The 19871-nt window shown below is 36.1% G+C and overlaps 1 protein-coding gene across 1 annotated transcript; it reads left to right on the forward strand.

Annotated features, from left to right (window-relative positions):
- The first annotated feature begins 17326 nt into the window (after positions 1-17326).
- Positions 17327-18782, forward strand: LOC133804838 (protein SOB FIVE-LIKE 5-like). Its single transcript, XM_062242960.1, has 4 exons — positions 17327-17985; positions 18131-18211; positions 18297-18372; positions 18500-18782. Exons 1-4 carry the CDS (start codon positions 17587-17589, stop codon positions 18526-18528), a joined length of 585 nt encoding a protein of 194 aa, XP_062098944.1. The 5' UTR covers positions 17327-17586; the 3' UTR covers positions 18529-18782.
- The last annotated feature ends 1089 nt before the right edge of the window (positions 18783-19871 follow it).

Raw genomic sequence — 19871 nt, forward strand, 5'->3', positions numbered from 1 at the left:
ACTCAGAACCTGATGATAGTTATTGAGTACGCCTTGAGATTTTACCAGTTGGCGAAGTTTGCGCCGGATTTGGTGCCAACTGATGCATCAAGAAGGGATAGGTTTGTGCGGGGATTGAATGTTATGATCGCCCTGATGTGAGGATTACTTTGGATTTAGAGACTACTACGTATTCCCAGGTAGTGGACAAGGCCCTTACAGCTGAGGGGGCCGAGGATCAGATTTGGAGAGAGGATGCTGTTTGGCGTGATGCCAGGAGGACGATGCCTCCTTTTACCAGATCCAGTCAGGTTAGTGGCCCTAGATTCTTTCGTTCCTCCTAGCTCGAATAGGAGGGCACGGGGTGCTTTTAGTGGCCGTCAGGGCGGGGGTGAAAACTGGAGGAGTTTTTTAGTGTGTCCTCGATGCAGGCGACAGTATCAGGGAGAGTACAGGATCAGGGCCTGCTTTATTTGTGGGAGTGTCAATCACTTGAAGAAGGACTACCCACAAGCCAGGAAAGAGGAGCCGATGCAGAGCGACAGCCTTGCTCCTACCATAGCATTCACCTTGACTCAGACTGAGGCTGAGGCTAGCCCCTCGGTCGTGATAGGTCAGATTTCTAGTGCTAGTTCTACTTTTATTGCATTGATTGATTTTGGGGCTACTCATTCATTTGTGTCTGCTAGAGTGATAGATTAGCTGTGTAGACCTAGTGAGTTGTATGCTAGGGGATTTCATACTTTGATGCCGACTGGGGAACTGGTAGTCTCTAGGAAATGGATTAGAGCATTGCCAGTAGAGATAGACGGTAGAGAGTTGTCTGTTGATCTGGTTGAGTTAGCGATGGATGACTTCGATATGATTCTAGGGATGGATTGGTTATCGAAGTATGGGGCGACAATTGACTGCAAGCGCAAAATGGTGACTTTTGAACCAGATGGGGAGGTACACTTTGTGTTTGTGGAGACAGTTAGTGGACCGTGAGTACCTATGATTTCAGCACTGAAGGCTAGAGACCTGATGCAGGTAGGTTGCATAGGATTCCTAGCGAACATTGTGGATACTTCTAGAGTTGTGCCAATTGGACCGAATGAGACCAGATTGGTATGTGAGTTTTCAAATTTATTTCCAGCAGATTTGCCAGGGTTGCCGCCACAGTGGGAGATCGAGTTTGTTATAGAGTTGGCACCAGGGGCGGAGCTAGTATCTAGGACACCTTATAGAATGGCTCCGGCAAAGTTAAAGGAATTGAAGATTCAGTTGCAGGAGTTACTGGATTTGGGGTTCATCAGACTGAGTTTCTCGCCATGGGGTGCTCCAGTGTTGTTTGTCAAGAAGAATGATGGATCTTTAAGGATGTGTATTGATTACAGGGAGCTGAATAAGTTGACCATTAAGAACAAGTACCCATTACCTAGGATCAATGACTTGTTTGACCAGTTACAGGGAAAGACAGTGTTTTCTAAGATTGATCTCTGGTCAGGTTACCACCAGTTAAGGATTAAAGAGGAGGACATACCAAAGACCGCTTTCCGCATGAGATATGGACACTATGAATTCCTGGTGATGTCCTTTGGATTAACTAACGCCCCAGCAGCTTTTATGGACATGATGAATATGGTTTTCAAGGACTATTTGGACAAGTTCGTGATTTTGTTTATTGATGACATATTGGTGTATTCTCAGTCAGAGACGGAGCATGAACATCATTTATACCTAGTATTGCAGCGGTTGAGAGAGCATAGGATATTGCTAAGTTCAGCAAGTGCAAGTTTTGGCTACCGCAAGTCACGTTGCTGGGCCATATTGTCAGTAAGGAGGGGATTCTGGTTGACCCAAGTAAGATTGAGGCAGTGAGGGATTGGCCTAGATCGAGCAGTGTCCCGGAAGTTAGAAGTTTTCTGGGATTGGCAGGGTATTATCGGCGGTTCGTTGAGGGTTTCTCTAGGATAGCCACACCGTTGACCGAATTTATGAGAAAGAAGACTAAGTATGTGTGGACAGATAGGTGTGAGAACAGTTTCAAGGAATTGAAGCAGGGACTGATCACCGCCCCAGTATTGAGTCTACCGTCAGACAATGAGAAGTTTGTGGTTTATTGTGATGCTTCCACACAGGGTTTAGGGTGTGTGCTGATGCAAGCCGGAAAGGTGATAGCCTATGCATTGAGACAGCTAAAGGAGTATGAGCAGAGATATCCCACGCATGATCTGGAGTTGGCAATGGTGGTATTTTCACTTAAGGTTTGGAGACATTATCTATATGGTGAGAAGTGCAAAATATACACCGACCATAAAAGTTTGAAGTACTTCTTTACTCAGAAGGATTTGAATATGCGCTAGAGACGATGGCTAGAATTGGTAAATGATTATGATTGTAATATCCTATACCATCATGGGAAAGCTAATGTGGTGGCTGATTTATTGAGTCGGAAGGGCCCAGGACAATTGTTCAGTTCGAGGCAGATATCTAATAAGTTAGCTGAGGAGATGACTAGGGCGAGTATAGAGTTGGCGGTTGGTCGGTTAGCCAACATCACTCTTCAATCTACCCTCCTTGAGAGGATCAAGGAAGCGCAGGGGGGGATCCCCAGTTGAGAGAGCACAAAGATAATGTCTTAGTCAGACGGGTAAGGACTTCTCTTTCTCGGAGATGGGGCTACTGAAGTACAAGGGTCGAATTTGTGTTTCGAGGGATTCTAGTATCTGGCGAGAGATCTTGGATGAATCTCATACCACTCCCTATTCTTTACATCCAGGTACGATGAAGATGTACCAAGATTTGAAAACCTTGTATTGGTGGTCGGGAATGAAGATGGACGTGGTGGACTATGTGGCCAAGTGCTTAACTTCTCAACAGGTAAAGGCTGAACATCAGAGGCCAGCAGGGTTATTGCAGCCTCTAGGGATCCCAGAGTGGAAGTGGGAGGATATCACCATGGACTTCTTGGTTGGCTTGCCGAAGACCATGGGACAACATGATTCAGTGTAGGTGATCGTGGATAGGTATACCAAGTCTGCCCACTTCTTGCCTGTTAGGACTACTTATACTGTGGAGCATTATCCTGAATTGTATGTGAAGGAAATTGTTCAAATTCATGGGGCTCCGAGGTCGATAGTGTCCGACAGGGACCCCATATTCACCTCCAAGTTTTGGGAGAGTCTGCAGAAGGCTATGGGCACGCAGTTGCGATTTAGTACCGCTTATCATCCTCAGACAGACGGACAGTCTGAGATGACAATTCAGATACTGGAAGATATGCTTCGAGCGTGTGTGCTGGATTTTGGGGGATCTTGGAGTAAGTATCTTCCTTTGATTGAGTTTGCATACAACAACAGTTATCAAGCGACTAACGGAGTGACTCCGTATGAAATGTTACATGGGATGAAGTGTAGATCACCTATTCATTGGGATGAGACAGGTGAGAGAAGGTACTTAGGTCCTAAGATGGTTCAGAGGACCAATGAGGCGATTGAAAATATTAGAGCTCGAATGCTCGCCTCCCAAAGTCGCCAGAAGAGTTACTCGAACTTGAAACGCATGAGCATAGAGTTTCAAGTCGGTGACCATGTATTTCTTAGGGTTTCTCCCTTGAGAGATGTGAGACGGTTTGGTGTTCGGGGAAAGCTGAGTCCTAGGTTTGTTGGCCCCTTTGAGATTATGGAACGGGTTGGAGAGGTAGCTTACAGATTGGAGGAGCCTCCAACTCTATCAGGGGTTCATGATGTTTTTCACGTGTCCATGCTCCAAAAGTATGTATCAGATTCTACACATGTACTGAGTTATGAGAACTTGGAGTTGGACCTAGATTTATCATATGAGGAGAAGCCGGTTCAGATTCTTGACCGGAAGGATAAAGACTTGCGGAGCAAGACCATCGCCTTGGTGAAATTGATGTGGAGGAACAACAAGGTTGAGGAGGCGACGTGGGAACTTGAGTCAGATATGCGAGAACGGTATCTCGAGTTATTCAGGTAATTTCGAGGATGAAATTTCTGTGAGGAAGGGATAGTTGTAGCGTCCCAATTTTGCTAATAAGACTTGGGGCCTTGATTAGCGTGCCTGGAGGGCAATAAGTGATTTATTATATTAATATGTGAATTTGATGAGTATGTGATTAGAAATGCATGTTTAGGTGAATTAAATATGCATGTGGGCCCCATTTATTTATTAGGGACATGTTTGTAATTTTAGCCCGTTGAGGGTATAAATGCAATATTGTGAATATTGTGATCTTTACCACGTGTGAGTGGTGATATATTTGTGATGCACGATCTGAGACAGTCCTAAGGAACAGTTTAGCTAGAAAGTCACAACGGGATCTGATACCCGACTCGAGGCGAGTTAAGGGGTATTCTGGGCATTAGACATTTTATTGGGGTTATCGGGTTATGAAAATAAATATTTGGAGATATATTTGAAGTTAGAGCGTTTAGGAGGGAATGTTAGGGAAATTTACCATTTTGCCCTCAGGGACGTTTTTGGTACCCCGAGCCTTGGAAGTAACTTAAGTGACTTAGGCTAAGACAAAGCAGAGAAACACTTAGAATTTTCCTAAACCGACCCTATCTTCTTCTCTCTCCCTCTTGTTTTCTCTAAACTTTACCAAGGGAAACATTGAAGCTTAAGCAAGGAATTGGAGCTCTAGACTTGAGGATTAGCTCAGCTTTAACTTGTAGATTCAAACAGAGGTTAAGGTAAGCTTTGAATTGTGATTTTAGCCATTAAATTCTGTAGTTCTTGGCTGATTTTTAGCTTTCTTGAGTCTTTGAAGTTGAATATTGAATTTGGGATTTGATGAGGTTTTAAGCTAGCTTTTTGTTAGGTTTTGTTGATGGGATTATTCTAGAACTACTGTGATGATTAAATTGAGTTGTGCGATTGATTTTTGGTTTAATTGGCTGGGTTTTGGTTGTGAAAATGGGGGACTTTTCGGGGTTTGAAGGGTCGGGCCGCGACATTGTTCCTAGTGAGCCGCAACCCTCTAGAACAGAAGGGAGGCCAGGATGAAGGGCGGGTCGCGGCACCCCTTTGATTGGGCCGCGGGGCACATCTGCAAAAGTGGGAGGCTGAGCCTCTGGTTGAGGCGGGTCATGACACAAGGCCTTGGGGCCGTGGCACTTAGGGGGATTTTGGACCCCAAGAAAGTTTTAGGCTCGGGAATCCAAAAGTTAAGGCTCGGGATGGATTTTATCACCCGGATAGATAGAATTCATAGTCTCGAAGACTAGAATTATGTTCCAAAGTTATTTAATGGATTAGAACATGATGGATGGGTGTTGTTGATACAATGTGACTAGGTTTTCAGCGAGGCTCGGACTAGGGGACTATGCTCAAGATACCAGTGCTCGGGAAGCTTGGGACACAGGTAAGAAAATTGTTGTACCCGTAGAGCAGGGTGTGGCCCTATAGTTTGTATTGCAGGGCACGACCCTATGTGATTGTGTTACAGGGCGTATCCCTATTGTTTATGTGTGCATTTGTTTATGTATTTTTTGAATATATGTTATGTGTTGCATATCTGTGAATGAACGGCGAAGGCTGGGAACGGCGAAGGCCGAGTACGGCAAGGGTTGGGAACGGCGTTAAGCACGTGGAGTGCGAGGCCGAGTACCATAAGGGCCGGGAGTGGCGGAAAGTACGCAGAGTGCAAGTCACTAGGGTGAGACCCTCCTCAGATGCTTGAGACATCCTCACGGTGTAGACAGCGAATCCAGGGCCTGGTAAAGCGCCTGGAACGGCATGGCCACTATGTGTTTAGCCTGTTGGCTGCCTTGTTGTATGCTAATTGATAGTTATGCATTTGTTGTTTGTTTGTGTTGAGTTTTCTTGCTGGGCTTTGGCTCACGGGTGCTCTATGGTGCAGGTAAGGGCAAGGGAAAGGTCAGCCAACCATGAGTACGGAGAGCATGGAGCGACGTGTACATGTTTGGCCTGCCTGGCTGCCACGGTCAGGGGTACTTTGGGAGATGTTGTGTCTCATTCTGGATTTTGTCGTTTAGTCAACTTTAATCATATTGTTGAGCTGTAAATACTTCTATACAGTAATTTTGGGATCCCAAATGTATAACGCTTTGTAATTTCAATGAAGGGTTACATTTTCAAATTATATGACTTTTATTACAATTTAGCTACACTTTTAACCTAAAACATCGATTAGCGAGTTAATTGTACATTTAAAACTCACTTAGTAACGGCTCTAAGGAAGTAAGGCGTTACAAGGGCTACAAGGACCAGTTGACTTTTTGGTCACATGGCTTAGGGCATAGGACCCCATAATGACTCCATGGTCATCTATTAGGGCATAGGACCCCAGGTTGATTCCATGGTCATCTATTAGGGCAAGGGACCCCAGAGAGACTTAATAAGTCATCTATTCAGGGTGCAGGACCCCAAATTGACTTAGTAAGTCATCTATTTAGGGCGCAGGACCCCAGATTGACTTGACAGTGTCTACTCATGGCGTAGGACCCCATAATCATTTATTTGTACTTGCCTACATGTATGAATAGGGTTATTACTGCTAGGCATGCTTATTATGATTTGATGACATATTATTAACTGCTTATGAGCATGTGTTTGAGTTTTCTTGCTGAGCCTCGGCTCATGGGTGCTATGTGGTGTAGGTAAAGGTAAAAGAAAGTTGGATCATCCTTGAGTTGGAGAGCTTAGGTGACAATGTGTACATATGCGACTGCTCAACCACCACGGTCGAGGGTTAAAGAGGAACTAGGGATAAACCCTATTTTGCCGCTTAAGTCGGCAGGTTGTAATCTTTTATTGTAATTAACCTTTAAAATGTATTTTGGGATCCCAATGTATACAATAAACTTTTTAGTGAAACGTTGTATCATTGACCAAAAATTTTAACCACAAACCGTTAATGACATTTAGTTACACGATTATGGCCAAATGACTTAGTTAGCAAGTTTAACACTGTTTGAAATACACAGAGTAACAGTCTTTAGGTAGTACATGGTGCCTTGCCAGTGGACTTCTTATTCTTTTTGTTTGAATTTCTTCCTCATTTGCTCTTCGATGAATAAGCTTAAAGCAGCTTCTCCTTGAGATTGTTTAGTAGTATTAGCATTCTTTCCTTTGCTCGAACCACCATCAAGAATCCTCTTTGAAGGATTAGGTGATCGTTGCATAGGAAAAATATGAATATCTTTGATTATCACAAACTCGATGTTGTCCATAATCAACACCATGTTGATGTTGGACAAATATTTCGTGAGGTTCTCACCATAGAGTAACCTTTTAGATATTAGAGTATGGTGTGGGAAGCCTAGAGCTACAATTATCAACTAAGTATAAATCAACGTATTGTTATACAAACATCTATTCATTAAATTTTTGGAAATAGCAAAACATACAAAATGTTTTGAGATAAGCAAAATACTAAAACACTTATATTCTATTTCTTAGGTACTTTAACTAGCCATAAACCCATGTGTCCGAGTATGCAAGAGTCACAAATATTCACTTAGTTAAATAGAGAAACATCTCAATTAATAAAACATCATAGACTTTTATTAACTACCTATCCATCCGATCAAAATAACAAAAACTCATGTTTCCCGGTAGGCGAGAGGCACAAATATTTCTTACTTTATGAGTTTGACCCACGGTTTCGATTATTATAGACTTAATTTCCATAGTCACCGTAGGGATGAGTCTATAGAAGGTCTATCTATAACCATCTATCCTAAGAAATTTAACCATGTAAAGAAGTCTAGTGAACACCTTCCGTAGGGAGACAAAATCAAAGCTTCATGAGGCCCCACTGAACTCTAACATTGTTAAATTAATGGTGGAGATCAAATTCAAATTTTAAAAACTCATTATTAAATATTTTAGTACTTTATTCTTTTTGAAAAATATCTACTTAGGTTTGCCAAATTATTAAAATAATGAATAAATCAACTTAGGTTCGCCAAATTATTAAAATAATCAATAAACCAACTTAAGTTTGTCAAATTATTAAAATAATCAATAAACCAACTTAGGTTTGCCAAATTAATAAACCATAGTTTATAATTTTCCATTAATTCTAAAATTACCATTGAAAATTAATCAAAAAATTATAATTAATGAGTTTCTAATAAATTATTAGGTCCAACTAAGAAGAATAACCTAATACAATTAAGTCAAACTTAGGTAAATTGGCCTTAACAATTCAAGCTTGCATGGAGGAGAGCTGGGTTCAGTATGTCGGACTCACTACTAAGGCTCCCTAACTTCCACACAAAGCCCAAAAAGACAGGAATTTGAACATTCGTTTTATTAATTGTTATTCAATTGATTATGCTCAATCTAATAATGCAAAGCAAATGGCCATTCACACAAGTAAAATCACTCATAAGAGAGGAATTTAAACTTTACATGTTCAATTGGGTCCAAATAAAACCTAACATTTTGTGAAAGTTTTATTTGAGTTTTCCCACATTTTTCAAACACGAAAACTGTGTCATCATTATACTTATATTTAAAGCCTAAATGCAAAAAATAACTTAATAATAATGCTTGATATGTTAATAATTGGATTGGCCTAACATGTTACTCTATAAGCATGTATTATTAAATTATGTAAATATACTACAACAATATACTATTTTGCAAAATACCATAATTAATTAACATAGAATTCATCGGACAAAATTCAATATAATTAATTAAACAAGTTGCAAAATATTAAATTAATTAAAATAGAATTTATCAAACAAAATTCAATTTCAAATAATTAATTTAAACTAGGTTGTTAAGTTATTAGGAATGCCAAGATATTTTATTTTTAAATATTTTAAACAACTTTAAAATATCAAAATATCTTTTAACCAAATTTAAAATATCTAGAATTATCTGAGAACCAATTTTAAATATTTTAAACAATAAAAATATCTTGAATAATTAGATAACTAATTTTAATATTTCATTTATAACAAAATAAAAAAAAATATTTTAAAATATCTTGATTATCAGATAACCAATTCAAAATATTTTAAAAAGCAAAAACATCTAAGATAATAAGATAATAAATTTTAAATATTTTAAACTTAAGTGCACAAAATATCTAATTTAAAAAAATATATATAAAAATTGCGAAAAAAGTGCCGATGCGAGGTCCGGTATCGATGCCGTACGGACGTCTAAACAGATCCGTAAAGACGTCCGTACGGCCAGGTCCCGGCGGTGGCTTCATGCGTGCCCAGCATGCACACTGCCCAATCAGTAAAAAAAAATTTAATCTGTGCAGTTTTTCAATCCAAAATAAGCTAAAAACAACCAAATTATTGCTAAACTTACATAACAAAACATATACATGCACCAATAACATGTACCACCCAATTAACACCTTAACATATCAATCAATTTCATACATGTTCATTCATGAAAATAAACAAGCAACCTATGGCTCTGAGGCCAATTGTTGGAAATACTTATCGTAGGATCTTTGTTTATTTTCATGTAATTTACATATTATCAAACAAATATGCAAATCTCTAGAACATGCTCCTATGAAATTGATACAAAACATAGTAAAGTAAAAACTTACATTACGCAGCGGAACTGGAACAACGCATTCATTCAATCTCTCTAACCCTTGATTTCTTTCTGTAGCAGAGTATTATCAAGAGAATGAACTAGATCAACAACACAGTCTTCCTCACCAAACCTTTGATCAACCTAGAACTAGTGTGGGCTGGTTCTCAACACATGAGATAGAGATCTAGAAGAGAAGAAGAAGAATGATTGGCCAAGAAATGATTAGATTGTCTAGGTTTTTACTTACCCAATGAATCAACTGAGGCTGACTTCCTTATGAAAACCCTAGATATCATATTCCTTATATATGCAACTTAATGGGCTTTATTTAAATTTAAATTTAAATTAACTAAAAATAATAAACAAAAAATAAAAACTTTGGGCTACCATAAATGGACTTGGGTCCAATCTCTTTGTTTTGAATTTAAATCTCAATTGAGCCTAAATTCAAAACCTTTTATTTATTTATTTTTCTTAATTAAGTAATTAAATCCTCATTCAAATTAACTAATTATAATTTGAAACTTGATTTGATATTATTTATTTATATTGACACCAATTTAACAGTATTAATAAATTTACTCAAAGATTCTCTTTTATTCTCTAAATCTCATATCTCTGTAAATTTTTCAAAATTGACCTAGTCAACTTTAAAAATACTAATTGATAATTAAATCAATTAATTGAGATTTTCTAGATGATTTACCCAAAGGTGATGCGGGGACCGTGGATCCATGAAATCAAGCTCCAATAAGTTACCGTGAATTTATTTACGAATAATTTCACTACCTTATTAAGTCCTCATGAATCCACTATAGACTCGGAATTGAACTCTTGAAGTCATAGAACGTATTTTCCAAACCATAAATATGTTATCTATTGTTATAACCATTACAGTCAGTCAATCCTCTATCAATGACTTACTAACAAGTTGGGTGCAAATTACCGTTTTACTCCTCATCACTATTTTATCCTTAACTAACACTAAGTTCCTTATAAATGATATTTCCATGAACTTGATCACATAAATGAAATCTCAATCATTTAACATTTTGAACAAAGAAATTTAGGAAATCATATTTTCACTTCTCATATAAAAGTTATAGATTTCATATCTATGAATAATACTCCCGCTCAATTACACTACTAAATCTCCAAGATGTAAGTATAGGCTAGACTGTAGGGTAAGCTAGTAACGAACAAGTCAATAGATTTAAATAATATAATTAGCATAATATTATCACTCAGAATTAAGATCGACTTAACCTATGGTCATCGTTGTGACATTGATTAGATTCGATAGCAACGATACTTATTTATCAATCAATAATAAATATCGGTCCTAATCTGATGTAACCAAATACATCCGATCTTGTCTACTTGGTCAATGCCTTGGACAAGACATCACACCCCAAATGTGTAAGTAGATCGTATCGTAAATTGCCTAATCAGTGAAAATCCAATGCACTGATCTAATCTTAGGACTTTCTCTTTTGAACATATAATTACAATTATAATCTACTGTGACCTAGTCACTATAATTGTAACTATCCATATGTTCGGGATTTTATAAATGTTTGTATTATTTCAATAATCATGTAATAAAACAAGCAAGCAACACGATTGTCAAACTAAATTATTTCTACTAATTTTATTGACAATATGAAATTGTGTAACATGTCCGATATGGTTTTATATGGGCATAAAACCCAACAAATACATGGGTCACAATTCAGGAATGAGCAAGTCACGACCCGCCTCACAAAAAAAAAGGAAAACGTGTTTTTTAAGTGTGAATTTTAGGTCATTTGAATTTTTTTTCGTTACGGGATTAACAGCTGTTTAACTCTAACACTCTATTTTTCTTTAGTTTTATCTTAGATTTTAGTAGCTTAATTATATGTGTTGTCTGTATTTTCACCTCCCGACACATGGCAACTCATAGTGACTAGCTTAGACGCTCGTAGACATCTTCGGGATATGTTACCCCCCGAGGCCTCTCTTCGAGGCGAGGATCCTTCCAGGTGAGGTCGTTTGTCTTCACTAGTTGGTAAGTCATGGGTGCCCTAAAGTTAGATTACCCTTCGAGGTTTGCCCTCGGAGTTGGAGGTTCTCCCAGTGAAGCAACTATGGCAATAGTTCTCCTCCCTCAATTGTTCCCCAGGTCCGAGGTTCTGATACTCGGACCTAAGATAGGTGCCAGGTGTTAGCTAGTGCGAGTTTGCAGCGCCAAAGGATCATCTGACAACCTCTTTGGTGATCCGTCCACAGTTTTGTCGAGTGTACAACTCGACAATTCGCACTCCCATTACGTCGTCTGACATGGAGATACTTACAGCACACCCTAACAGTACATGAAGCATGTTCCCCATAAAGTAGGTACCTTTCTGCAGTGGGCCCCGCGGATCTCGCTTGGGCAGTGGTCTCTATTCAATGCAGCCCAATGCATTGAATTGGCATTAATCCCCCAATAATGGGAAGAATGTGTGTTAATAAAAAATGATTAGTATTAATGATCCCCGCCTCTATAAATATGGATGAGAGTCTCATTGTAAAGAGTTCGGTTTTTTAGAGAGAAAAACTCCTTGTACTCAAAGCAATCTAAACGCTACTTGAAAATACACCGTTGGAACTTGCCTCAACAAGCTTTCAATCCTCTTAATACTAGAGACTCGTGGACTAAGGCTCTTTTATTGCCTGAACCACGTAAAAACCTTTGTGTTCGTGTTATTTATTTCTGTGATATCTCGTTTTAAGGTTGATAGCTAAAAATGCAGTAAACACTATGTTTCTGAACATGTTTTATTGTGTTAATCATGTCTATTATGAACTAAACATCTTTTCTAGGGTTTAATGTATTCACTTGGATATTTGTTAATTTTATATGAAGTTCATATAATTTCTTCTTCTTCTATCCTTTCTCTATATGATTTGTGCTTAATGCGTGTGGATAATTGATCACTATTTACATGATTTATGATTTTGATTCGAGATCTGAGAGGGGAGAGTTGAATATTCTATAATCATATAGACATAATTGCATATAGGATGAGAGTACCTGTAGGGTTTGTGTAGCGTTTATGGTTTCTATGTTTCATGTCTGCTATATGTTAAAACTTATCACAGCTATGTAGAAAGTTTGCATATAGGTTGAAATCTTTCTATCTTGAAAAAACCCGCTATTAGGATAGAAATTAAAGAATTATATGCGTTGATTAGTAACTTTAACAGATTGAAAAGTTGATGAAGTTAATACCCTGGGTTTTTAATTATTGAATCAATTTTTATAATTGCACAGTTCATTTCAATTTTAAGTTTTAGTTTAAAAATCACTCTATTTTCGACAGCCAAATAGATGATAGAATTGGTTATTTGTACTTGATTGATAGTCTCCATGGGAACGATTCTTATTTACTATTTATATTACTTGAATCGATTGTATATACTTGCGCATTATATTTTCGATATACGTCTCCGCTAATAGTAGCATAAAAAAGTTAACCGTCCATTTTTCTCATAAAAAATTCGTACAACATTAGCGGTGACAAGTCGCTGTAAATAATAAGTTTTTATTTGCTGCAACCACTAGCGGCGCACGTATGTCGCCACTAATAACTCCCCAAAATAAAATATTAATAGCGACAGTAATCAGCGGCGACGGAATTTTGGCATCGCTAATAACCCTATCGCCGCTGATTGACTTTTTTCTTGTAGTGAGTAGTAATCCAAAAAGAAAAAGGAAAAAAAAAAGATCTAGATTGATTAACATGTACAAGATGATCAGAGAGAACAATAAAGGGATGGTGTGCTATTTTTACCATTGTCGATTTTCTTCACAAAATTGCCACGAAAAGTTGGGGTATTTGACTTTTTTTTTTTATCAAGTTGATGCAGACACATAGAAATGTTGGAATGAGCCATGCATGAAAGTGAAATGTTTATTTGAAAGGAAGAAATGAGAAGTATATAACAAATAATAATTAATTTAAAAGATGGTCGGTACGTAGTGTAGTGTGTTGTGGTTTGAGACCTGGACAGTATCATTATATTTCACATATACATAAATATAGATATATATATATATATATATATATTTATAGCAGCAACGTTTCACTTTTCTTCTGTAGTTGGGCGACCATCTTGGCCAGCTCAAGCTGCAGAAAGAGCTTTATTGCCCACACTGTGTATTCAATGGAATGATTGAGTATCTTGAGTGAAATTATTAATAAAGATAAAATATATATATATATATTATATCTCAAATTATTTGAATAATAAACTTGGATTATATAGCACATAAATATAAGTACTAACAAACGTGTAAAAAACTCTTGTAATACGTATATATATATGTATATACCTTTAAAAGAAGGCTTAATTTACTAAGATATATATATATATATAATATTGTATACTATTTAAAAAGAAAAATAAAAATAAAAATAAAAATAAAAGGTGAGAAAGTTTGAGTTAAGTGATTAATTAATGGCTTGAGACCACATTGACGTACGTAGGACCATTATATAGATGTCAAATGATAAATGGGTCAGAACTCAGAATCATGGAGTGGCTATAAGGCCTTAGGGCCACAGGCTTGGAAAAAATTAAGGGTCATGTCCTGATCAGCCAAGTTCTAGTATGTGGCATTGATTTTCATTTCAGACAGAAAAAGACTATTTATTTATAGATGTATACATATGATCGGGCCACGTGATTTTACTATTAGAGTCTTATGTCGTAATCGATGATTGATTTTTATATATATATATATATGCAGCTGGCTTTCCGCATTTTGTACAAGTCCAGTAGTATCAATTTTTTGTCATCTTAAGAAGTTTTAATTACCATCAACTCCACTCCCCCACATATAAAGATGATCAACTTATTATATATATAATTAATATTTTCTCATATTTACATGATTTGTTTCAATATTGGTAATTATAATAATAAATATTCTTTCTTTATTATTCATATCATATATACAGTTGATAAATATTATTGTCATGTATTAACAAATTAAAATGAGCATTTTTATTCATATTTACATATACTAGTTACCATGCATTATTGCACATTATTATTATTTTCTTATCTTTAGTTTTTTGTTATATATCTCACAAGTTGGTGCATAATGGATTCATAAATGATCTCTCTTTTTTATTTTAGTTATGAGAGAAACAATGATCTCAGCAAAAAATGTTGCTAGTAAGGAAAATAAAGAGAGATCCATTTCGTGTTTTGTTCCGAGCAATATTTAACACAGAAAAATCATTTATGAAAATAAATAAACAACTAAAAAGGAGAAGAATCCATTATTAGAAGGGACCCAAGAAAGGATATATATGTATATATATATAGGGGTCTACTTGGAACTGATTTTCTACTTAAAATGAGAAAATGGCTCTTGTCGCCAAGCAAATTCCTCGTTTATAAATATATATATATAGAATTTATATAATTCAGTCGTGCAGTTTATAATATTCATATATCTTTGTTATTTTCTTTTAGGTCCAGAGTAGAGCTAGGTTCATTTATTGTGGCTTTTGATGTCATGTAAGATAATTATTAGAAAATGGTAAGTTGTACGAATAAAATTCTTCCATAAAAAACATATATACATAAATATAAATATATGAAAATAAAATTAAGAAGGGGGGGGAGGGAGGAAGAAAGGGAAAAAAATCTGTTGTGGGGTTTATTCAAATCTTAAAGTCATAAAGTCATGAGAGCTTACTGTCAAGCACAAAGGGTCTCACACTAAAGAGTAAAGACAACGAGGAAGACCTAGTCTCCCCCCAGTAAAGCGATATATCAACCCTAAAGAGTCAAAGATTAAGTAAGAATATGATGATGACCACTGTAGATTCAATCAAACCCATGAATACTACTGTGTGTATGTGTGTGTATATATATATATATATAGAGAGAGATTCAATAATTAAACTGTAACCACCAATATATATATATATATATATTTTCAACCTCTCTTGCATCATCATCTAGATCATAAGCTAGCACAAATATCCTAACAAATTCATGGTAAAGGTTTTCTAAGTCCTCACAATTACAAGGACAATTAACAATGACATATGGTATATATTAGGGGTGAGCATCTAAACCGACAAACCGCGGTGACCGACCGCACCGCACCATATTACACCGCAAATCGCGGTCAATCAAGTTCGGCATTTATTATTGTCCTCTAATTCTAATAGTCACTTATTATTACATGAAACCTTGTCTCTTTATTAATTAATCAATTGTCGTGTGGAACTCATAGTATAGTGATTAATGCTTTAAAACAAATAAAAGATGCCCAATTCTTTAAGGAATGTTTCTCTGTCAAACCGTATTTGAAATGGGTTAATAAGTTCAATAATTAATTGCATTTTATTAACATGGCCGGGGATGTGTATCACACTAGTATAGATCGACTTATAAATTAATGGATAATTTATAAAGAGAAAAGAGAGAACTGTATCTAATATGATGCTCCCTTTCATTATTTATTTATTTATTAATTTTATCTGAGACACTAATTTGGACAAGTTTTGTCCATTTTTTCTTATACCCTTCGTTTATTAACTAGTTATATATACATATATATATATATATGTGTGTGTGTGTGTGTTTTTCCAATACAGACAAAGAAAAGCTTTATATATCTCATCTATTATTACTTTGTAATTTGCCTAACTAACCGACCCTTATAAAGGGGCTTTTTTTTTTTTTTTTGTCAAAAGAAAGTGTTGGAACAACCCCTAGGGAAACTTATCTCCATACAATATATATCACAATACATTTGTCCTCTCTTGTGTTGAGGTGAATTATGAATATGAGGCTGTGGAGGCTTTAGGAGGACGACGACAGCCAGCTTTTGTACAACTCATAATCAATTATGATCATGTTCAAACAAATATATATATATTATGTTTATATAAAAGATAGTTATTAAATTTCAAAAAATGTTTTGCCACACTTACCAATATGTAGGGCTGATCATTGAGCGGGTTGGTCGGGTTACAAGGCATTTTTACCTGTCCAATGTCATAATCGGGTTAGCAAAAGTGACCCGTAACTTGTCTAATTAAGAAATTTTTTTTTTTAACCCGTCCAATAATTTGGGCGGGTTGGTCGGGTTAACCCGCCCAAACCGAAATTGTATTTTTCTTTTGCGGGTTGGTCGGGTCAACCCACCCAAACAAAAGTGATATATTTTTTTTTACATTTTTTTCTTTTAAATACTAGTACTAATAGTGTGAAGTTTATCTTTTTAAGCTTAAAACAATATTTTAAATTTATAGTAAAAAAATTAAAACAAAACATAATTAATTTATATATTTATTTGAATATATTAAAAATAATAAATTGATAACAAATTCTTAATTGGGCGGGTTGATAATTATTTTCAACCCGCCCAATGTAACAATTTGGCGGTTTAAATTTTGGTCGGTTTATTCGGGTTGCGTTTTTTGGCGGTTTTTTCGGGTTGATTTGGGCGGTTTATTCAGATTGGGCGGGTTATAAAAATTTCTGCACAGTACTATCAATATGACTATCACTTTTATATATATATATATTTTTTGAGATGAACTATCACTTTTATATATATATATAGATATATTTATTATTAATTATTTTTGAAAGGACAATACAATCGTTAAGTACAAGGAGCTATAGCTTTGGTGTTACTACAATTCTACATGGATCAAACACTACTATTACCTTTTGTAAAATCTTTATTTGTTTTCTTTTTCTTCTCTCTCTCTCTCTCTCTAACTTACACGTACACATACATAATGCCAACTGGCAGTTTTGATTCATTCCCAAAGAGATGAAATAATTAGGCCAAAAGATATGAGAAAGGACAAATGTAGTCTAGGATTTGAATGTGATTTGCTTGGTTTTATTTCTCCCCCCAATCTTCTCCTTTCTTTCTTTTCTTTCTTTATTTCCACTTATTTATATGGAGGAACACCAGGCATGGATAGAGAGAAGACATAAGCTTATTAAATTCTCTTTTGGAGTTTAGAAATAAAAGAGAGTGAAGAAATAATGAATATATCAGCATCAAAATTCAGTGCTAGTGGGTGTGAATCTGGTTGGACCCATTACTTGGACGAATCAAATATTTCAGAAGCTGATAAGTTCAAGAGAGATCATAAAGAGGAAAATGATTGTGGTTATGAGGAGGAGGAGGAAGAGGAGGTGGAGGAGGAGGAGGAGGACTTATCAATGGTGTCTGATGCTTCTTCTGGACCTCCCCATTATCATGAAGATGATCATGATCAACACTACTACGAAAATGGGTCCTATATTTCTTTCTCTTCTTCTTGGGCTTATAACAAATCAACAAATAAGGATAAGAAGAAGATGATGAAGATGAAAGAAAAATGTACAGATGAAGAACATCGTTCATGTCTAGATGACACTGCTAGCTCTCCTGTTTCCAAGGCAAGATCATATAAACATATATATATATATATATATATCTTAATAACATACCATGTACTACTACATGCCATACATACATATATTTTTGTGTGTATGTGTTTTGGATATATACACACACACTAATAATTTGATTCCAATTCTGCAGAAAAAGTCAACTTTTTCTAGGAGCAAAGCTTTAGTGGAGAATGTAGTTGACCATTCTCAAGGCTTTTCTGCAACACATAGGGTTTGTTATCTTTTTACAAGCCTCTTTTTTTTTCCCTTTCATATGTTCTAATTTTATTTTTAATTTCTCTCATGATATCTTGCAGGGAGAATCGGCAATGGGGAAGCATTTTGATCTGTATCAATCCCCAATGACCAAATATTCAGCCTCGCAAGGGCCAGGTAAAGCCCTCTATACTGTTCAATTTTCAACTTTCAGCTCCAAATAAATTTATTTAAAAGAAGATAAAGATGTGATATTTGTAATTTTCCCAACATACTTTTTTCTATAATATATCCTTATTGGCAGGTGATTTCCAAGGAAGAAATTGGAAATGACGTTGTAATATTAGTGAGAATTTTCTTTGGTCTCTGCTTCTGCAGTTGCTGCAAATAGAAGAAATGGCAAGAGTGTTGTAAAGGCTAAGAAGCATGAAAAGTTGATGCCCAAAACGGAACTTGTTCCTTTTCTTTCTTTCTTTCTTTCTTTTTTTTTTTTTTCAATTTCAACTCTTCTTTTTTTTTTCTCTTGTCAATGAAGTGGGAAACAACTTAAGCAATTGGGTATATAATATATAAATCAATTTCTTGTATTTGGTTTCTTTTTGTCTTCATGTACACAGTTCAATTAAAGATAGTAGCATCTCGAGAATTTAAGCCAAACTAACGATCATTAAGCATAATGGTGATGCAGATCTAAGCTTCAAATGGATAATGGTGTGCTTCCATTTTGATTTAACTTCCTAAAAAAAACTCTCAAATCTTCATTATTATGAAGAGACTTGAGGTGATTTTGGAGTTTTTAGAGAGAGGGTATTAGTATTACAAGGAAATTGAAAGTGTCATTGAACAGAACAAACATTTTAAGAAGGTCACGGAACAAAAATTAACAAATATTCAAACTCAACTGCATAATGTGGTTATAACCAATAAATGGGAAACTAACATAAAAGAAGGTCATAACCAAAAAAAATACCATGGCCAAGTTAAAGGGGTCAATGCATGCATGACCCACTTCTTATTAAAAAAAAAAAAAAATCAGCTAGTGCCAGCCTAGCTCACACAACAAATAGAAGAAAAACTTTTCCGAGCTAGGCTAAAATGACTCAAAAACAAACAAATTTAGCGCAATTTTTATTCAACCCGAGCAGGACCAAAAAAGGGGTGCAACAACCTACCACTCTCTCTCTCTCTCTCTCTATTTATATGAAAGCTACCCACTACCCACAAATAATATGATCCATACATGAAACCGGGTGCAATTATTTTTATTTTTGTTTAGAAATGTTTTATTGAATGAGGGCTCTCATCCCTAGAATAAGCACAGCCCACATCTTGGAAAGGGACCAAGATTTTAGGAAAAGGACAAGTCCAACCTTCCCTGTCTTGTCGATCAATCCTCCTTTTCTTACTCTCCCCTTGATTATTATGATGATGTTGATAATAATTAATTATAATATAAAATGGAGAGGGAGAGGGAGACCTTTTAATTTCACCAAAGTTATGAGCTTTGAGTCGTTTTTGCCTGGCACATTACGGCCTATTAGTATTAGGATACGACATCAATATACTTGGGGGCTCTTTGGTCACTTGTCACTGAAATTGTATTGGACACTATTAGTTGGAGATTAAGTAAGTTGGATGGATGTAGATTAGGTTGAATTATTTGACGCAGATGATTG

This window comes from Humulus lupulus, chromosome X, assembly GCF_963169125.1.
Source record: "Humulus lupulus chromosome X, drHumLupu1.1, whole genome shotgun sequence".
In the NCBI taxonomy this organism is placed as follows: Eukaryota; Viridiplantae; Streptophyta; class Magnoliopsida; order Rosales; family Cannabaceae; genus Humulus; species Humulus lupulus.